We start from the raw sequence: 18,712 nt of genomic DNA, 5'->3' as shown, positions 1-18,712 counted from the left end.
ATAAAGTAGTCCAACCCTATCTCTTCTTACTGTATTATAAAGTAGTCCAACCCTATCTCTTCTTACTGTATTATAAAGTAGTCCAACCCTATCTCTTCTTACTGTATTTTAAAGTAGTCCAACCCTATCTCTTCATACTGTATTATAAAGTAGTCCAACCCTATCTCTTCTTACTGTATTATAAAGTAGTCCAACCCTATCTCTTCATACTGTATTATAAAGTAGTCCAACCCTATCTCTTCTTACTGTATTATAAAGTAGTCCAACCCTATCTCTTCTTACAGTATTATAAAGTAGTCCAACCCTATCCCTTCTTACTGTATTATAAAGTAGTCCAACCCTATCTTCTTCTTACTGTAGGTTACAGTATTATAAAGTAGTCCAACCCTATCTCTTCTTACTGTATTATAAAGTAGTCCAACCCTATCTCTTCTTACTGTATTATAAAGTAGTCCAACCCTATCTCTTCATACTGTATTATAAAGTTGTCCAACCCTATCTCTTCTTACTGTATTATAAAGTAGTCCAACCCTATCTCTTCTTACTGTATTATAAAGTAGTCCAACCCTATCTCTTCTTACTGTAGGTTACAGTATTATAAAGTAGTCCAACCCTATCTCTTCTTACTGTATTATAAAATAGTCCAACCCTATCTCTTCTTACTGTATTATAAAGTAGTCCAACCCTATCTCTTCTTACTGTATTATAAAGTAGTCCAACCCTATCTCTTCTTACTGTATTATCAAGTAGTCCAACCCTATCTTCTTCTTACTGTAGGTTACTGTATTAAGTAGTAGTCCAACCCTATCCCTTCTTACTGTAGGATACTGCATTATACAGTAGTCCAACCCTATCTCTTCTTGATGTATTATAAAGTAGTCTAACCGTATCCCTTCTTACTGTAGGTTATTGTATTATAAAGGAGTCCAACCCTATCTCTTCTTACTGTATTATGAAGTAGTCCAACCCTATACCTTCTTACTGTAGGTTACTGATTATAAAGTAGTCAGAACCTACCTCTTCTTACTGTATTTTAAAGTAGTCCAACCCCATCTCTTCTTACTGTATTTTAAAGTAGTACAACCCTATCTCTTCTTACTGTATTATAAAGTAGTCCAATCCTATATCTTCTTACTGTATTATAAAGTAGTCCAACCCTATCCCTTCTTACTGTAGGTTACAGTATTATAAAGTAGTCCAACCCTATCCCTTCTTACTGTATTATAAAGTATAATCCCTTCTTAGTATTATAAAGTCCAACCCTATCTCTTCTTACTGTATTATAAAGTAGTCCAACCATATCTCTTCTTACTTTAGGCTACTGTATTATAAAGTAGTCCAACCCTATCTCTTCTTACTGTATTATAAAGTAGTCCAACCCTATCTCTTCTTACTGTATTATAAAGTAGTCCAACCCTATCCCTTCTTACTGTAGGTTACAGTATTATAAAGTAGTCCAACCATATCTCTTATTACTGTAGGCTACTGTATTATAAAGTAGTCCAACCCTATCTCTTCTTACTGTATTATAAAGTAGTCCAACCCTATCTCTTCTTACTGTATTTTAAAGTAGTCCAACCCTATCTCTTCATACTGTATTATAAAGTAGTCCAACCCTATCTCTTCTTACTGTATTATAAAGTAGTCCAACCCTATCTCTTCATACTGTATTATAAAGTAGTCCAACCCTATCTCTTCTTATTGTATTATAAAGTAGTCCAACCCTATCTCTTCTTACTGTATTATAAAGTAGTCCAACCCTATCTCTTCTTACTGTATTATAAAGTAGTCCAACCCTATCTCTTCTTACTGTATTATAAAGTAGTCCAACCCTATCTCTTCTTACTGTATTTTAAAGTAGTCCAACCCTATCTCTTCATACTGTATTATAAAGTAGTCCAACCCTATCTCTTCTTACTGTATTATAAAGTAGTCCAACCCTATCTCTTCATACTGTATTATAAAGTAGTCCAACCCTATCTCTTCTTACTGTATTATAAAGTAGTCCAACCCTATCTCTTCTTACAGTATTATAAAGTAGTCCAACCCTATCCCTTCTTACTGTATTATAAAGTAGTCCAACCCTATCTTCTTCTTACTGTAGGTTACAGTATTATAAAGTAGTCCAACCCTATCTCTTCTTACTGTATTATAAAGTAGTCCAACCCTATCTCTTCTTACTGTATTATAAAGTAGTCCAACCCTATCTCTTCATACTGTATTATAAAGTTGTCCAACCCTATCTCTTCTTACTGTATTATAAAGTAGTCCAACCCTATCTCTTCTTACTGTATTATAAAGTAGTCCAACCCTATCTCTTCTTACTGTAGGTTACAGTATTATAAAGTAGTCCAACCCTATCTCTTCTTACTGTATTATAAAGTAGTCCAACCCTATCTCTTCATACTGTATTATAAAGTAGTCCAACCCCATCTCTTCTTACTGTATTATAAAGTAGTCCAACCCTATCTCTTCTTACTGTATTATAAAGTAGTCCAACCCTATCTCTTCTTACTGTATTATAAAGTAGTCCAACCCTATCTCTTCTTAATGTATTATAAAGTAGTCCAACCCTATCTCTTCATACTGTATTATAAAGTAGTCCAACCCTATCTCTTCTTACTGTATTTTAAAGTAGTCCAACCCTATCTCTTCTTACTGTATTATAAAGTAGTCCAACCCTATCTCTTCTTACTGTATTATAAAGTAGTCCAACCCTATCCCTTCTTACTGTAGGTTACAGTATTATAAAGTAGTCCAACCCTATCCCTTCTTACTGTATTATAAAGTAGTCCAACCCTATCTTCTTCTTACTGTAGGTTACATTATTATAAAGTAGTCCAACCCTATCTCTTCTTACTGTATTATAAAGTAGTCCAACCCTATCTCTTCTTACTGTATTATAAAGTAGTCCAACCCTATCTCTTCATACTGTATTATAAAGTAGTCCAACCCTATCTCTTCTTACTGTATTATAAAGTAGTCCAACCCTATCTCTTCTTACTGTATTATAAAGTAGTCCAACCCTATCTCTTCTTACTGTATTTTAAAGTAGTCCAACCCTATCTCTTCATACTGTATTATAAAGTAGTCCAACCCTATCTCTTCTTACTGTATTTTAAAGTAGTCCAACCCTATCTCTTCATACTGTATTATAAAGTAGTCCAACCCTATCTCTTCTTACTGTATTTTAAAGTAGTCCAACCCTATCTCTTCTTACTGTATTATCAAGTAGTCCAACCCTATCTCTTCTTACTGTATTATAAAGTAGTCCAACCCTATCTCTTCTTACTGTAGGTTACAGTATTATAAAGTAGTCCAACCCTATCTCTTCTTACTGTATTATAAAGTAGTCCAACCCTATCTCTTCATACTGTATTATAAAGTAGTCCAACCCTATCTCTTCTTACTGTATTATAAAGTAGTCCAACCCTATCTCTTCTTACTGTATTATAAAGTAGTCCAACCCTATCTCTTCTTACTGTATTATAAAGTAGTCCAACTTTATCTCTTCTTAATGTATTTTAAAGTAGTCCAACCCTATCTCTTCTTACTGTAGGTTACAGTATTATAAAGTAGTCCAACCCTATCTCTTCTTACTGTAGGTTACAGTATTATAAAGTAGTCCAACCCTATCTCTTCTTACTGTATTATAAAGTAGTCAAACCCTATCTCTTCTTACTGTATTATAAAGTAGTCCAACCCTATCTCTTCATACTGTATTATAAAGTAGTCAAACCCTATCTCTTCTTACTGTATTATAAAGTAGTCAAACCCTATCTCTTCTTACTGTATTATAAAGTAGTCCAACCCTATCTCTTCTTACTGTAGGTGGACTGTATTTCTGTTCCGATGCTTCTTTCAACCTCATGTACAGTAGTGACTTGTGGATAACAATTGTTTTCTGTCTGAGACCTCTGTAATTATGTAGCTGTATTTATATTCTGGTGTATTTCTCAAACAAACTCAAAGAGAGAATCTCAATTGTATACTCTTCAGGTCCTTTCTCCTCGCCTCTTTCTCAATACCCAGGGGTACCTCCCCCTCTGACTTTCTTCTTCAATGGGTTTTTGAGAAGGAGGTGAGGAGAGAGAGGACGCGAGGAGTACGCCATTGAGATTCTCCCATAGGTACTGAGACCTACTGCATGCCCCTAGATAACACTTTGGGGACCATAAATACACCACGTGGCCTGTGGAGTAGTGGTCTATGAGTGGTGCTGCAGATATACAGAATCCTATTTCATTCTAGTGTATTTTTACCAGACTGTGTGTCGTAGTGGTTTGATGCTTGAAAATAAAAGAGAGCCGCACACTCTAGGAGCTCAGATGCAAAAATGTAATACCAACGTATACCCTGATGAAGACAGCTTGGCTGTATTACATTTTTGCATCTGAGCTCCTAGAGTTTGCGGCTCTCTTTTATTTTGAAGTTTCTACTCCGCTAGCCAGCACCTCGTCTTTATAGGTGTGCATTTCTTTTTCTTCTAGATCGTAGTGGTTTGATGCAACATAAAGCTGTGGCTGGTGTACGAGTGGTGTAGAAGTGGTGATGTTTTGTTACTCTGTGATTAAGTCGGCCGGTGTTGATGGTAAACTGTGTGGTTTATGGGTAATGTAGAGTGGCAGTCAGTGCTTTATGATGAGGGAGGACGATTATTTTTTAATGAGCATGGCCTTATTTCTATTACAGCATATTGGATGACTGTCATTCATTTTCCATTCACCCAGTTCAATGTAACAGTGATAGGTTTAGGCTACGGTCATTCATTTTCCATTCACCCAGTTCAATGTAACAGTGATAGGTTTAGGACACTGTCATTCATATTCATCCAGTTCAATGTAACAGTGATAGGTTTAGGTTACTGTCATTCATATTCACCCAGTTCAATGTAACAGTGATAGGTTTAGGTTACTGTCATTCATATTCACCCAGTTCAATGTAACAGTGATAGGTTTAGGTTACTGTCATTCATATTCACCCAGTTCAATGTAACAGTGATAGGTTTAGGATACTACATGATACTGTAATTGTCTCTAAACCCATCATGAGGTTGCTTACAACCTAGCCTATGAATTAAACGTTTACAACGTAGGTGCACACAGGTCGACAGAAAAATTAAGAGTAATCAAGGTGACAAACCATATACACATTCAATACCACTTTTCACACTCTTGTCTGCATCTAGCTGATCTGCGATCATTACTCCAACAGTTGCAAACGAGAGTTTCTATTGGACAAATACAGGTATGTTTATCCCCATTTCGTTACGTTTGCTTCCGTTTAAGAAAATGAATACACCCCTGATCACACGCAAACACGCAAACACTATTCACTTTCATAGCAGCCACATACAAACAGATCATTTTGCTTTATGGATAATTTCTCTGCTCACCTTTTCCCTTCGCTTGTGAACTTCAGTGCACAACACAGCTGTCTCTGACCAGTTGAAAAAACCTTCCCAAGCCAAACCTTCATATCATAATCGCTATCTGCTACACACAGCCTATATCGTTGTCACCCTATAATAACATCATTGTCAACATAGCTACTAGAAATAACACGTTAGTAAACCTGCTACAATCATGCAGTACAGTGTACAGTCAGCAAGCAGTATAGCAGTTACACCAGCGGGCCCTGGTGGCAATGCATTAATAAAACCAAAAGCTTACTTTGACTAGGAAGAGTTCTAGTGTTGGATAGCCAAAGCCAGTTAGCTAACATAGCATCCGTCTCTGTTTGAGCCGGGTGTTTGAGTAGGCTAAACTAGCTAGCTGCATTCACAAGCTAAGTGAAAGTGAATGCTCTCTCTTGCTTCTCCTTCATTTTTAAATGAATTTGTTAAAAACTGCACAACTATTGTCTTTCTCTCTCTTTGAGTCAATTACTCACCACATTTTATACACTGCAGTACTAACTAGCGATAGCTTATACTTCCAGTAATAGATATATTCTCTTTGATTGTGTGGACAACATGTCAGTTCATGCTGCAAGAGATCTGATAGGTTGGAGGACGTCCTCTTGAAGTTGTCATAATTACTGTTTAAGTCTATGGAAGGGGGTGAGAACCATGAGCCTCTAAGGTGTTGTATTGAAGTCATTGTACTCAGAGGAGGACGGAAGCTAGCTGTCCTCAGGGTACACCATGGTGCTACCCTACAGCTGTTGATGCTACTGTAGACATTCATTGCAAAAACAGTGTGTTTTAATAAATTATTTTGTGATGTGAATATATTTAGTATAGCTTTATCTAAAAATGATTACTTTTTTAGATGTTTCACTATTTTTATTGTAAGGGTAGTATACTGGGTAGATGGTGTTTACGGCTGGTGTATTGTCACGGTACTTACTGATGAAGTTGGTCTGGCCGGTGTAGATGGTGAACAGGGTGGTGTACGGCTGGTGTTTTGTACACAGTACTTACTGATGAAGTTGGTCTGGCCGGTGTAGATGGTGTACTGCAGTTCGTAGGAGGTGACGCTGAACTCGTCCTCAGATGTCCAGTGAACTGTGATGGTGTCGTGGGAGGCAGTACACAGCTCATCACGTATGGAGGGAGGACTGGGAGCTACAGGGTCAAACAAGGCAAATGTTGGTGTTCAGTGTTTTTTTTGTGAAACTATTTGCCCCAAGTCTCTTTCCCCCTCTGTATTTTTGTAAAGTATATTGTGAAAATGAGTTTGTGAAATGACACGGTAAATAAATGCTGATTTGATTTGTTTATCCCACATTCACAGAAATGTCGATTTGATTTGTTTATCCCACATTCACAGAAATGTTGATTTGATTTGTTTATCCCACATTCACAGAAATGTTGATTTGATTTGCACGGTCCCTCCTGTCTAAAGGAAACCTACTGAAGTAAAGTTCTGACCAACTGTTTGTTTTTCTGTGCATCTCTGGTGGTTGTTTATGTTTCAATATAACGACTCCAGAGGCTTGCAGAACGGACATCTGTCACCAGACAGGTTCATTATTTACCAAAAGTGGTCATGTGTTTTTGTTGTTAGTGAAAGCCCCCCCCCCCCCCCCCTCACACCTGTCAGGTAGTCCAGTCCCTCTAGGATCTTCTTCTCTCGGGAAAAGTCCAGGGCAAAGTTATCAAAGGCTTCGTTCAGGTTCACATCTGGAATCAGCACCTGGGATGAGGCCGTGGCCATGGCAACCCTGAGAGGAAGAGGAAGAGAGAGAGAGACAAAGAGAGACAGAGAGAGAGAGATAGAGAGAGACAGAGAGATAGAGAGACAGAGAGAGAGAGAGAGAGAGAGAGAGGGAGAGAGAGAGACAGAGAAAGAGAGACAGAGAGATAGAGAGACAGAAACAGAGAAAAATATATTGTCAGAATGGAGAACCTCAGCAGGAGAACGATGCAGAAGCAGAGACCCAGAAGGATCTCTCTCTCTCTGTGCGTGTAGGAGCCCTGCTGTGTCTAACCCTACAACCTTCATATTCCAGCCTGTCTCCATCATGGGAGGACTGGGAGGACATGGGAGGACTGGGAGGACATGGGAGGACATGGGAGGACATGGGAGGACTGGGAGGACATGGGAGGACATGGGAGGACATGGGAGGACTAGGAGGACATGGGGGAGTTCCAGGAAGGGAGGTCTGGGGAGGATATCAGGGGTGAGAGAGAGATGGCAGGGAGAGGGATGTCTGTCTTTCCTTTTGGTCACCTTCATGCTGGATAGCTATAGGGGGCTGGCAGGGGAGGTCAAGGATGATTTCATGGGGGAGGGATGGGGAGGTAAAGGATGATTTCAAGGGGGAGGGATGGGGAGGTCAAGGATGATTTCATGGGGGAGGGATGGGGAGGTAAAGGATGATTTCAAGGGGAGGGATGGGGAGGTAAAGGATGATTTCAAGGGGGAGGGATGGGGAGGTCAAGGATGATTTCATGGGGAGGGATGGGGAGGTAAAGGATGATTTCAAGGGGGAGGGATGGGGAGGTCAAGGATGATTTCATGGGGGAGGGATGGGGAGGTTAAGGATGATTTCATGGGGGAGGGATGGGGAGGTTAAGGATGATTTCATGGGGGAGGGATGGGGAGGTTAAGGATGATTTCATGGGGAGGGATGGGGAGGTTAAGGATGTTTTCATGGGGGAGGGATGGGGAGGTTAAGGATGATTTCATGGGGGAGGGATGGGGAGGTTAAGGATGATTTCATGGGGAGGGATGGGGAGGTTAATGATGATTTCATGGGGGAGGAATGGTGAGGTTAAGGATGATTTCATGGGGGAGGGATGGGGAGGTTAAGGATGATTTCATGGGGGAGGGATGGGGAGGTTAAGGATGATTTCATGGGGAGGGATGGGGAGGTTAAGGATGATTTCATGGGGGAGGGATGGGGAGGTTAAGGATGATTTCATGGGGGAGGGATGGGGAGGTTAAGGATGATTTCATGGGGAGGGATGGGGAGGTTAAGGATGATTTCATGGGGGAGGGATGGCTGTCTCACCTCTCGGCCACGTTCCTGGCGGTCTGTAGGAAGCGAGCGTGGTCGTTCTCTTTCAGGCTGTGTTCTGCTTGGGTGATGAGGGCTCCGGAACGTTCCAGACACTGTCTGCAGTTAGCCATCTGCTGGGCCAGTTTGCGCAGCTTCATCACCTGAGACAGGTAACACACACACACACATACACACACACACACACACACACACACACACACACACACACACACACACACACACACACACACACACACACACACACACACACACACACACACACACACACACACAGTGACAGAGGAGATGGAGTTCAGGAGGGTTTTGGATACTGGGCAGAGTATTTGGAGGGCATCTGATAATCTATATCATTCTATTGTGGACATATTGCACAACAGAAGAGGATATAACACACATCTATTGTTTTCTACTGTATTATGATAATAAGCCTTGAGGTGGACAGGAATGTTTTCACGTGATCAGCATGTGTGTTTGTTAAAACAACAGCTGGTCATGTTGTCTCAGTTACGGAGGTGACGTTCAAAACAGAAGGCCAAATATCCTGGGTTTCATTGTGTGGTCGGCAAAAAAACACCAGTCATGTCCAAGTATTCTGATAGAACTCTGCTCAAAACAGACTGTTTTCTGTGTCTCTGTCTGTGACTTGTCTGTCTGTCTGTCTGTCTGTCTGCCTGCCTGCCTGCCTGCCTGCCTGCCTGCCTGTCTGTCTGTCTGTCTGTCTTGTCTGTCTGTCTGTCTGTCTGTCTGTCTGTCTGTCTGTCTGTCTGTCTGTCTGCCTGTCTGCCTGCCTGCCTGTCTGCCTGCCTGTCTGTCTGTCTGTCTGTCTGTCTGTCTGTCTGTCTGTCTGTCTGTCTGTCTGTCTCTCAGCCGGTCTCTTTCTGTCTGTCTCTCTCTCAGCCGGTCTCTTTCTTTCTGTCTGTCTGTCTGTCTGTCTGTCTGTCTGTCTGTCTGTCTGTCTGTCTGCCTGCCTGCCTGCATGCCTGCATGCCTGCCTGCCTGCCTGCCTGTCTGTCTGTCTGTCTGTCTGTCAGTCAGTCAGTCAGTCAGTCTGTCAGTCTGTCTATCTGTCTCATCCTAAGCTACAGTCCCACACCCTGAGAGAGGAAGGCACTATATGGAGAGTGAATAATCACACTATAGACAGCTGTGTTATAATTCCCTCAGGGATGATGAGTGGAATAACATCATTCTAACATTCTAAATTCTAATTCTACATTCTACATAATCTATTAATCTTCATTCCATCCCTGGCTCAGATGTGACACATTGAATTAGCTTCATTTAATTCTCTCGTCAGAGAAAAATGTTGAGGATTTGATGAATTTCATTTGCTTCTGTAATACAAAGGCCTTCTCAGTAACTGGTATTAAATACAATATGCTTTTTAAATGTCACTGGTAAGTCTATGCAACATAAGCTACATATTCTGACTACGTATGAGGACAGAAAACATTACTAGTACCACTGGAAGGATTTACAGTATATAATGATGACTGTGTTTTACAACCAGCATGAGAGAGCGAGAGAGAGAGAGAGAGCGCGAGAGAGAGAGCGAGAGAGAAAGAAATTAAGAAAGAAAGAGAGCGAGAAAGAGGGGGAGAGAGAAAGAGAGAGAAAGAAAGAGAGAGAGAGATAGAGAAAGAGTGAGAGAGAGAGAGTGAGAGAGAGAGTGAGAGAGAGTGTGTGCCTCGCTGTCTTGTCTTTGTCTCATTTTGAATAGCTGCATTTAGTGTAAATAATTTAATTAATGTAAATCTCAGAACACGAGCTGGGGCAACATTCTAGGACTGCATCCCAAATGATACCCTGTTCCATACACCCTGTTCCATTCACCCTGTTCCATACACCCTGTTCCATTCACCTTGTTCCATTCACCCTGTTCCATACACCCTGTTCCATTCACCCTGTTCCATACACCCTGTTCCATTCACCCCGTTCCATTCACCCTGTTCCATTCACCCTGTTCCATACACCCTGTTCCATACACCCTGTTCAATACACCCTGTTCCATTCACCCTGTTCCATACACCCTGTTCCATACACCCTGTTCCATACACCCTGTTCCATTCACCCTGGTCCATACACCCTGTTCCATACACCCTGTTCCATTCACCCTGTTCCATACACCCTGTTCCATACACCCTGTTACATACACCCTGTTCCATACACCCTGTTCCATACACCCTGGTCCATACACCCTGTTCCATTCACCCTGTTCCATTCACCCTGTTCCATACTGTTCCATACACCCTGTTCCATACTGTTCCATTCACCCTGTTCCATTCACCCTGTTCCATACACCCTGTTCCATACACCCTGTTCCATTCACCCTGTTCCATTCACCCTGTTCCATACTGTCCCATACACCCTGTTCCATACTGTTCCATTCACCCTGTTCCATACACCCTGTTCCATTCACCCTGTTCCATATTGTTCCATACACCCTGTTCCATACTGTTCCATTCACCCTGTTCCATTCACCCTGTTCCATACACCCTGTTCCATACACCCTGTTCCATTCACCCTGTTCCATTCACCCTGTTCCATACTGTTCCATACACCCTGTTCCATACTGTTTCATTCACCCTGTTCCATACACCCTGTTCCATACATCTTGTTCCATTCACCCTGTTCCATACACCCTGTTCCATACACCCTGTTCAATACACCCTGTTCCATTCACCTTGTTCCATACACCCTGTTCCATACACCCTGTTCCATACACCCTGTTCCATACACCCTGTTCAATACACCCTGTTCCATTCACCCTGTTCCATACACCCTGTTCAATACACCCTGTTCCATACACCCTGTTCCATACACCCTGTTCCCTACACCCTGTTTCATACACCCTGTTCCATACACCCTGTTCAATACACCCTGTTCCATTCACCCTGTTCCATACACCCTGTTCCATACACCCTGTTCCATTCACCCTGTTCAATACACCCTGTTCCATACACCCTGTTCCATACACCCTGTTCCATTCACCCTGTTCAATACACCCTGTTCCATTCACCCTGTTCCATACACCCTGTTCCATACACCCTGTTCCATTCACCCTGTTCCATTCACAATGTACCATACACCCTGTTCCATACATCTTGTTCCATTCACCCTGTTCCATACACCCTGTTCCATACACCCTGTTCAATACACCCTGTTCCATTCACCTTGTTCCATACACCCTGTTCCATACACCCTGTTCCATACACCCTGTTCAATACACCCTGTTCCATACACCCTGTTCCATTCACCCTGTTCCATTCACCCTGTTCAATACACCCTGTTCCCTTCACCCTGTTCCATACACCCTGTTCCATACACCCTGTTCCATACACCTTGTTCCATTCACCCTGTTCCATACACCCTGTTCCATTCACCCTGTTCCATACACCCTGTTCCATACACCCTGTTACATACACCCTGTTCCATTCACCCTGTTCCATAGCACACTACTTACCCTGGGCCCTCTGGACCCTCTATAATCCAGATGGTTCAGTCTCCTCTCCTCTCCCCTCCCCTCCTCTCTTTTTTGATCGTCACATTTCTCCATCCTCATCTCCTTTCCTCAACCTGCCCATCTCCTTTCCTCTCCTCTCTTCTCCCCTCCTCTCCTCTCCCCTCCGCTCCTCTCTTCTCTTCTCCTCTCTTCTCTTCTCCTCTCCTCTCCTCCCCTCCTCTCCCCTCATCTTCCCTCCTTTCCTTTCCTTTCCTCTTCACCCTCCTTTTCTCACCCTTCCCATATACTCTGCACCCCTTCTTCTTTCTCCTTCCTGTTGTCCTCTCCTTCCTCCTCATTCTCTTCATTCTGTGTAGACGCTTGCCATAGACCTATCACATGACTGTACATCCGTCACTACTAAACTCAGAGCTGCGACAAAAGCAAAAGTTACGTTCTCAAGAAATATGCTTCCACTGCAAACTCAGATGACACCTCGCAATCTTCAGTTTTTCTGATGTCACCCGTGGAGTGTCGTGACAGGCTGTGTGACAAGTCCCCCTTCCCTCTCTCACTGTGGCAGTTGCAGTGACACGTTGTGAATGCAGCGCTTTAACTGCCACCTACAACGTCTCCGTGACTCAGACAGGCTGGCACACACATCAGATCCAGCTTTGTAATGTGTGTAGTAGGAGAGACTGGAGACTCACTTCTTCTATCGAAACCTCTTTGAAGATGGTAAACAAACGGCCCGTTTTGAAGACTTCTGTAGTGAATAGGGTGTAACTTCTGACGCGGCCAGAGGAAGAGTATGGTTTGAGACACAGCCAGAGGAAGAGTATGGTTTGAGACGCAGCCAGAGGAAGAGTATGGTTTGAGACGCAGCCAGAGGAAGAGTATGGTTTGAGACGCAGCCAGAGGAGGAGTATGGTTTGAGACTCAGCCAGAGGAAGAGTATGGTTTGAGACTCAGCCAGCGGAAGAGTATGGTTTGAGACTCAGCCAGAGGAAGAGTATGGTTTGAGACTCAGCCAGTGGAAGAGTATGGTTTGAGACTCAGTCAGAGGAAGAGTATGGTTTGAGACTCAGCCAGCGGAAGAGTATGGTTTGAGACACAGTCAGAGGAAGAGTATGGTTTGAGACACAGCCAGAGGAAGAGTATGGTTTGAGACACAGCCAGTGGAAGAGTATGGTTTGAGACACAGTCAGAGGAAGAGTATGGTTTGAGACACAGCCAGAGGAAGAGTATGGTTTGAGACACAGCCAGTGGAAGAGTATGGTAGGAGACGCAGCCAGGGAGTACCGTTCCTTGGACCGTAGGGGTCCAGTATAGAATTAAGGGTTAGTGTGTAGAAGACTACCGTTCCATGGACCGTAGGGGTCCAGTATAGTAATAAGGGTTAGTGTATAGAAGACTACTGTACCTTTGACCATAGGGGTCCAGTATAGTATTATGGGTTAGTGTGTAGAAGACTACTGTACCTTGGACTCCTTGATCTTGACAGCGATGATCTGTTTCCTCTGGCGTATGATCTCTACAAGCTCATCACACTCCTCCACTAGCTTGGCCTCGTGCATTGCTGTGTTCACCTGGGGACAGAAACACAGCACACTTTAACACGGTGTCCAAACAAACACTAACACAGGGTTTAAAAAATAACAACAACAGCCACAACACTGTAGCTGAGACCTCGTCAATGACTGTGTTCACCTGAGGTAAGCTTTAATACACTGGCCAACATAAACACTTACACAGAGTTCAAACAACAACAACACTCTAGCTGAGACCATGTCAACAGCTGTGTTCACCTGAGGTAGGCTTTAATACGCTGGCCAACACAAACACTTACACAGAGTTCAGATCAACACAACACTGTTCAGTGATAGCCGAGACTTCACCCAAGCTTCATGTAGAAAGTTAAATTTGCCATCTGCGGTTTTTGGTAACACATGTTCAGGTATAAACATGATTTATTTTGACAGAATCGTTATAAATGTGTGATTAGAATGTGATATTCTGTGAACTTTAAAAAGGGGATTTTCTCATTATACAGGGTTGTGACTCTGCATCAAACTGCAGAGTCTAAAACTGTTCACCGGGGATACATAACACCTCCGAACACTGATCATCACTCCACAAAGCTCATTATAGCAGTTAGATCCACTTAAATGTGTTAATCACAAACACACACACACAAACACACACACACACACACACACACACACACAAACCCCATTAATTCCATAAGAGGCATCTTATTAACGGAGGTCGGTAGTCAACAAGGATGGACGCAATGCTCCAACATAACTGTGGATCACTGCACAGCAACATGACGGATTCACCACGCAGATCCATGAGGCAGAATAATCTTCTCATACTACTCGTGTCACCAAATCTCATCCTACGGCCTACACCCTACTGAAACACCGAACCAGGGATACATTATCATCTGAACCAGGGATACATTATCATCTGGAACCAGGGATACATTATCATCATCTGAACCAGGGATACATTATCATGTGAACCAGAGATACATCATTATCGTCTGAACCAGAGATACATTATCATCTGAACCGGGGATACATCATTACCATCTGAATCAGAGATACATTATCACCTGAACCAGGGATACATCATTATCATCTGAACCAGGAATACAACATTATCATCAGAACCAGGGATGCATTATCATCTGAACCAGAGATAAATTATCATGTGAACCAGAGATACATCATTACCATCTGAACCAGAGATATATTATCATCTGAACCAGGGATGCATTATTGTCTGAGCCAGGGATGCATTATCATCTGAACCAGGGATACATTATCATCTGAACCAGAGATACATTATCACCTGAATCAGAGATACATTATCATCTGAAACAGGGATACATCATTATCATCTGAACCAGGGATGCATTATCATCTGAACCAGAGATACATTATCATGTGAACCAGAGATACATCATTACCATCTGAACCAGAGATATATTATCATCTGAACCAGGGATGCATTATCATCTGAACCAGGGATACATTATCATCTGAACTGGGGATACATTATCATCTGAACCAGGGATACATTATCATCTGAGCCAGGGATACATTATCATCTGAACCAGGGATACATTATCATCTGAACCGGGGATACATTATCATCTGAACCGGGGATACATTATCATTTGAACTGGGGATACATTATCGTTTGGACCAGGGGTACATTATCATCTGAACCGGGGATACATTGTCATCTGAACCAGAGATACATTATCACCTGAATCAGAGATACATTATCATCTGAACCAAGGATACATCATTATCATCTGAACCAGGGATACATCATTATCATCTGAACCAGGGATGCATTATCATCTGAACCAGAGATACATTATCATGTGAACCAGAGATACATCATTACCATCTGAACCAGAGATATATTATCATCTGAACCAGGGATGCATTATCATCTGAACCAGGGATACATTATCATCTGAACCGGGGATACATTATCATCTGAACCAGGGATACATTATCATCTGAACCAGGGATACATTATCATCTGAACCGGGGATACATTATCATCTGAACCAGGGATACATTATCACCTGAACCAGGGATACATTATCATCTGAACCAGGGATACATTATCATCTGAACCAGGGATACATTATCATCTGAACCAGGGATACATTGTCATCTGAACCAGAGATACATTATCATCTGAACCAGGGATACATTATCATCTGAACCAGGGATACATTATCATCTGAACCAGGGATACAGTGCATTCAGAAAGTATTCAGACCCCATGGCTTTTTCCACATTTTGTTACGTTACAGCGTTATTCTACAATTGATTCAATTGTATTTTTCCTCATCAATCTACACACAGTACCCCATAATGACAAAGGAAAAACAGGTTTTTAGGTTTGCTAATTTATTCAAAATAAAAAACTGAAATATCACATTTACACACAGTTGAAGTCGGAAGTTTACATACACTTAGGTTGGAGTCATTAAAACTTTTTCAAACACTCCACACATTTCTTGTTAACAAACTATAGTTTTGGCAAGTCGGTTAGGACATCTACTTTGTGCATGACACAATTCATTTTTCCAACAATTGTTTACAGACAGATTATTTCACTAAAATTCACTGCATCACAATTCTAGTGGGTTAGAATGATTACATACACTAAATTGACTGCACCTTTAAACAGCTTGGAAAATTCCAGAAAATGATGTCATAGCTTTAGAAGCTTCTGATAGGCTAATTTACATCATTTGAGTCAATTGGAGGTGTACCTGTGGATGTATTTCAACGTCTACCTTCAAACTCAGTGCCTCTTTGCTTGACATCATGGGCAAATCAAAAGAAATCAGCCAAGTCCTCAGAAAAACAATTGTAGACCTCCAGAAGTCTGGTTCATCCCTGGGAGCAATTTACAAACACCTGAAGGTACCACGTTCATCTGTACAAACAATAGTACGCAAGTATAAACACCATAGGACCACGCAGCCATCATACCGCTCAGGAAGGAGACGCATTCTGTCTCCTCGAGATGAATGTACTTTGGTGCGAAAAGTGCAAATCAATCCCAGAACAGCAGCAAACGAACTTGTGAAGATGCTGGAGGAAACAGGTACAAAAGTATCTATATCCACAGTAAAACAAGTCCTATATCGACATAACCTGAAACGCCGCTCAGCAAGGAAGCAGCCACTGCTCCAAAAAAAGCCATAAAAAAACTACGGTTTGCAACTGCACATGGGGACAAAGATCGTACTTTTTGAAGAAATGTCCTCTGGTCTGATGAAACAAAAATAGAACTGTTTGGCCTCAATGACCATCGTTATGTTTGGAGGAAAAAGGGGGAGGCTTTCAAGCCGAAGAACACCATCCCAACAGTGAAGCACGGGGGTGACAGCATCATGTTGTGGGGGTGCTTTGCTGCAGGAGGGACTGGTGCACTTTACAAAATATATGGCAAATTATGTAGATATATTGAAGACATCAAGACATCAATCAGGAAGTTAAAGCTTGGTCACAAATGGGTCTTCCAAATGGACAATGACCCCAAGCATACTTCCAAAGTTCTGGCAAAATGCTTAAGGACAACAAAGTCAAGGTATTGGAGTGGCCATCACAAAGCCCTGATCTCAATCCTATAGAACATTTGTGAGCAGAACTGAAAAAGCATGTGCGAGCAAGGAGGCCTACAAACCTGACTCAGTTATACCAGCTCTGTCAGGAGGAGTGGGCCAAAATACACCCAACTTATTGTGGGAAGCTTGTGGAAGGCTACCTGAAATGTTTGACCCAAGTTAAACAATTTAAAGGCAATGCTACCAAATACTAATTCAGTGTATGTAAACTTCTGACCCACTTGGAATGTGACAAAATAAATAAAAGCTGAAATAAATCATTCTCTCTCTACTATTCTGACATTTCACATTCTTAAAATAAAGTGGTGATCCTAACTGACCTAAGACAGGGAATTTGTACTAGGATTAAATGTCAGGAATTGTGAAAAACTGTAAATGTATTTGGCTAAGGTGTATGTAAACTTCCGACTTCAACTGTAGGTATTCAGACCCTTTACTCAGTACTTTGTTGAACAACCTTTGGCAGCGATTACAGTCTGGAGTCTTCTTGGGTATGACGCTACAAGCTTGGCACACCTGTATTTCCATTCTTCTCTGCAGATCCTCTCAAGCTCTGTCAGGTTGGATGGGGAGCATTCCTGTCTCAGAGCTTGTACAATTCCTTTGACATCATGGCTTGGTTTTTGTTCTGACATCCACTGTCAACTGTGGGACCTTATATAGACAGGTGTGTGCCTTTCCAAATCATGTCCAATCAATTTAATTTAGTCTCAACCTTTATTCCAGAGGCTGAGTCTAATCCATTGTGGAGGCTGAGTCTAATCCATTGTGGAGGCTGAGTCTAATCCATTGTGGAGGCTGAGTCTAATCCATTGCGGAGGCTGAGTCTAATCCATTGTGGAGGCTGAGTCTAATCCATTGTGGAGGCTGAGTCTAATCCATTGTGGAGGCTGAGTCTAATCCATTGTGGAGGCTGAGTCTAATCCATTGTGGAGGCTGAGTCTAATCCATTGCGGAGGCTGAGTCTAATCCATTGTGGAGGCTGAGTCTAGTCCATTGTGGAGGCTGAGTCTAATCCATTGTGGAGGCTGAGTCTAATCCATTGTGGAGGCTGAGTCTAATCCATTGTGGAGGCTGAGTCTAATCCATTGTGGAGGCTGAGTCTAATCTATTGTGGAGGCTGAGGCTAGTCCATTGTGGAGGCTGAGTCTAATCCATTGTGGAGGCTGAGTCTAATCCATTGTGGAGGCTGAGTCTAATCTATTGTGGAGGCTGAGACTAGTCCATTGTGGAGGCTGAGTCTAGTCCATTGCGGAGGCCGCAGGGATAGCACAGTCAAGGAGAAGGGGAGTGTGGCTAAAATGCACAATGACCTTCTCTCTCCAGAAAGCGCCCTCTCCTGCCAATTTGCGCACATTCATTGTTTCATAATTTCATTTGTGTGAATTGTTTGCGTTTGATTGTTAGTGTATATCAATATAAATTATTTATATCACCAGTAGCACATTTACTGTTAATTCCTATAATTTCTAATCTACAATGTTTGTTTGGTTACAGTAATTTCTGTTAATGCATTCAATATTTTATTATTCCAGTCTTTATCATTCTCATCGTAGGAGTAGACACATTGTTTGCAGAGAGCACAACCTATGCTACACTTGTGAGAAACAAGTTTTGGTTTATTTCATTCC

At 42.0% G+C, this 18,712-nt stretch overlaps 1 protein-coding gene across 2 annotated transcripts in view; it reads right to left on the bottom strand.

Moving 5' to 3' along the window:
• Positions 1-18,712, bottom strand: part of LOC139390916 (midline 2) — a 208,970-nt gene that overhangs the window by 29,161 nt on the left and 161,097 nt on the right. For both annotated transcript variants that reach the window (XM_071138296.1, XM_071138295.1), the window contains 4 exons: positions 13,393-13,500; positions 8,461-8,609; positions 7,040-7,167; positions 6,425-6,568 (listed from right to left, as the gene is read on the bottom strand). In XM_071138296.1, coding sequence (XP_070994397.1) covers positions 6,425-6,568; positions 7,040-7,167; positions 8,461-8,609; positions 13,393-13,500 — 529 coding nt within the window. The remainder of the gene's footprint in view (positions 1-6,424; positions 6,569-7,039; positions 7,168-8,460; positions 8,610-13,392; positions 13,501-18,712) is intronic.

The sequence above is a fragment of the Oncorhynchus clarkii genome, chromosome 31, assembly GCF_045791955.1.
Source record: "Oncorhynchus clarkii lewisi isolate Uvic-CL-2024 chromosome 31, UVic_Ocla_1.0, whole genome shotgun sequence".
Taxonomy (NCBI): domain Eukaryota; kingdom Metazoa; phylum Chordata; class Actinopteri; order Salmoniformes; family Salmonidae; genus Oncorhynchus; species Oncorhynchus clarkii.
This window is presented reverse-complemented; position numbering and strand designations above follow the sequence as displayed.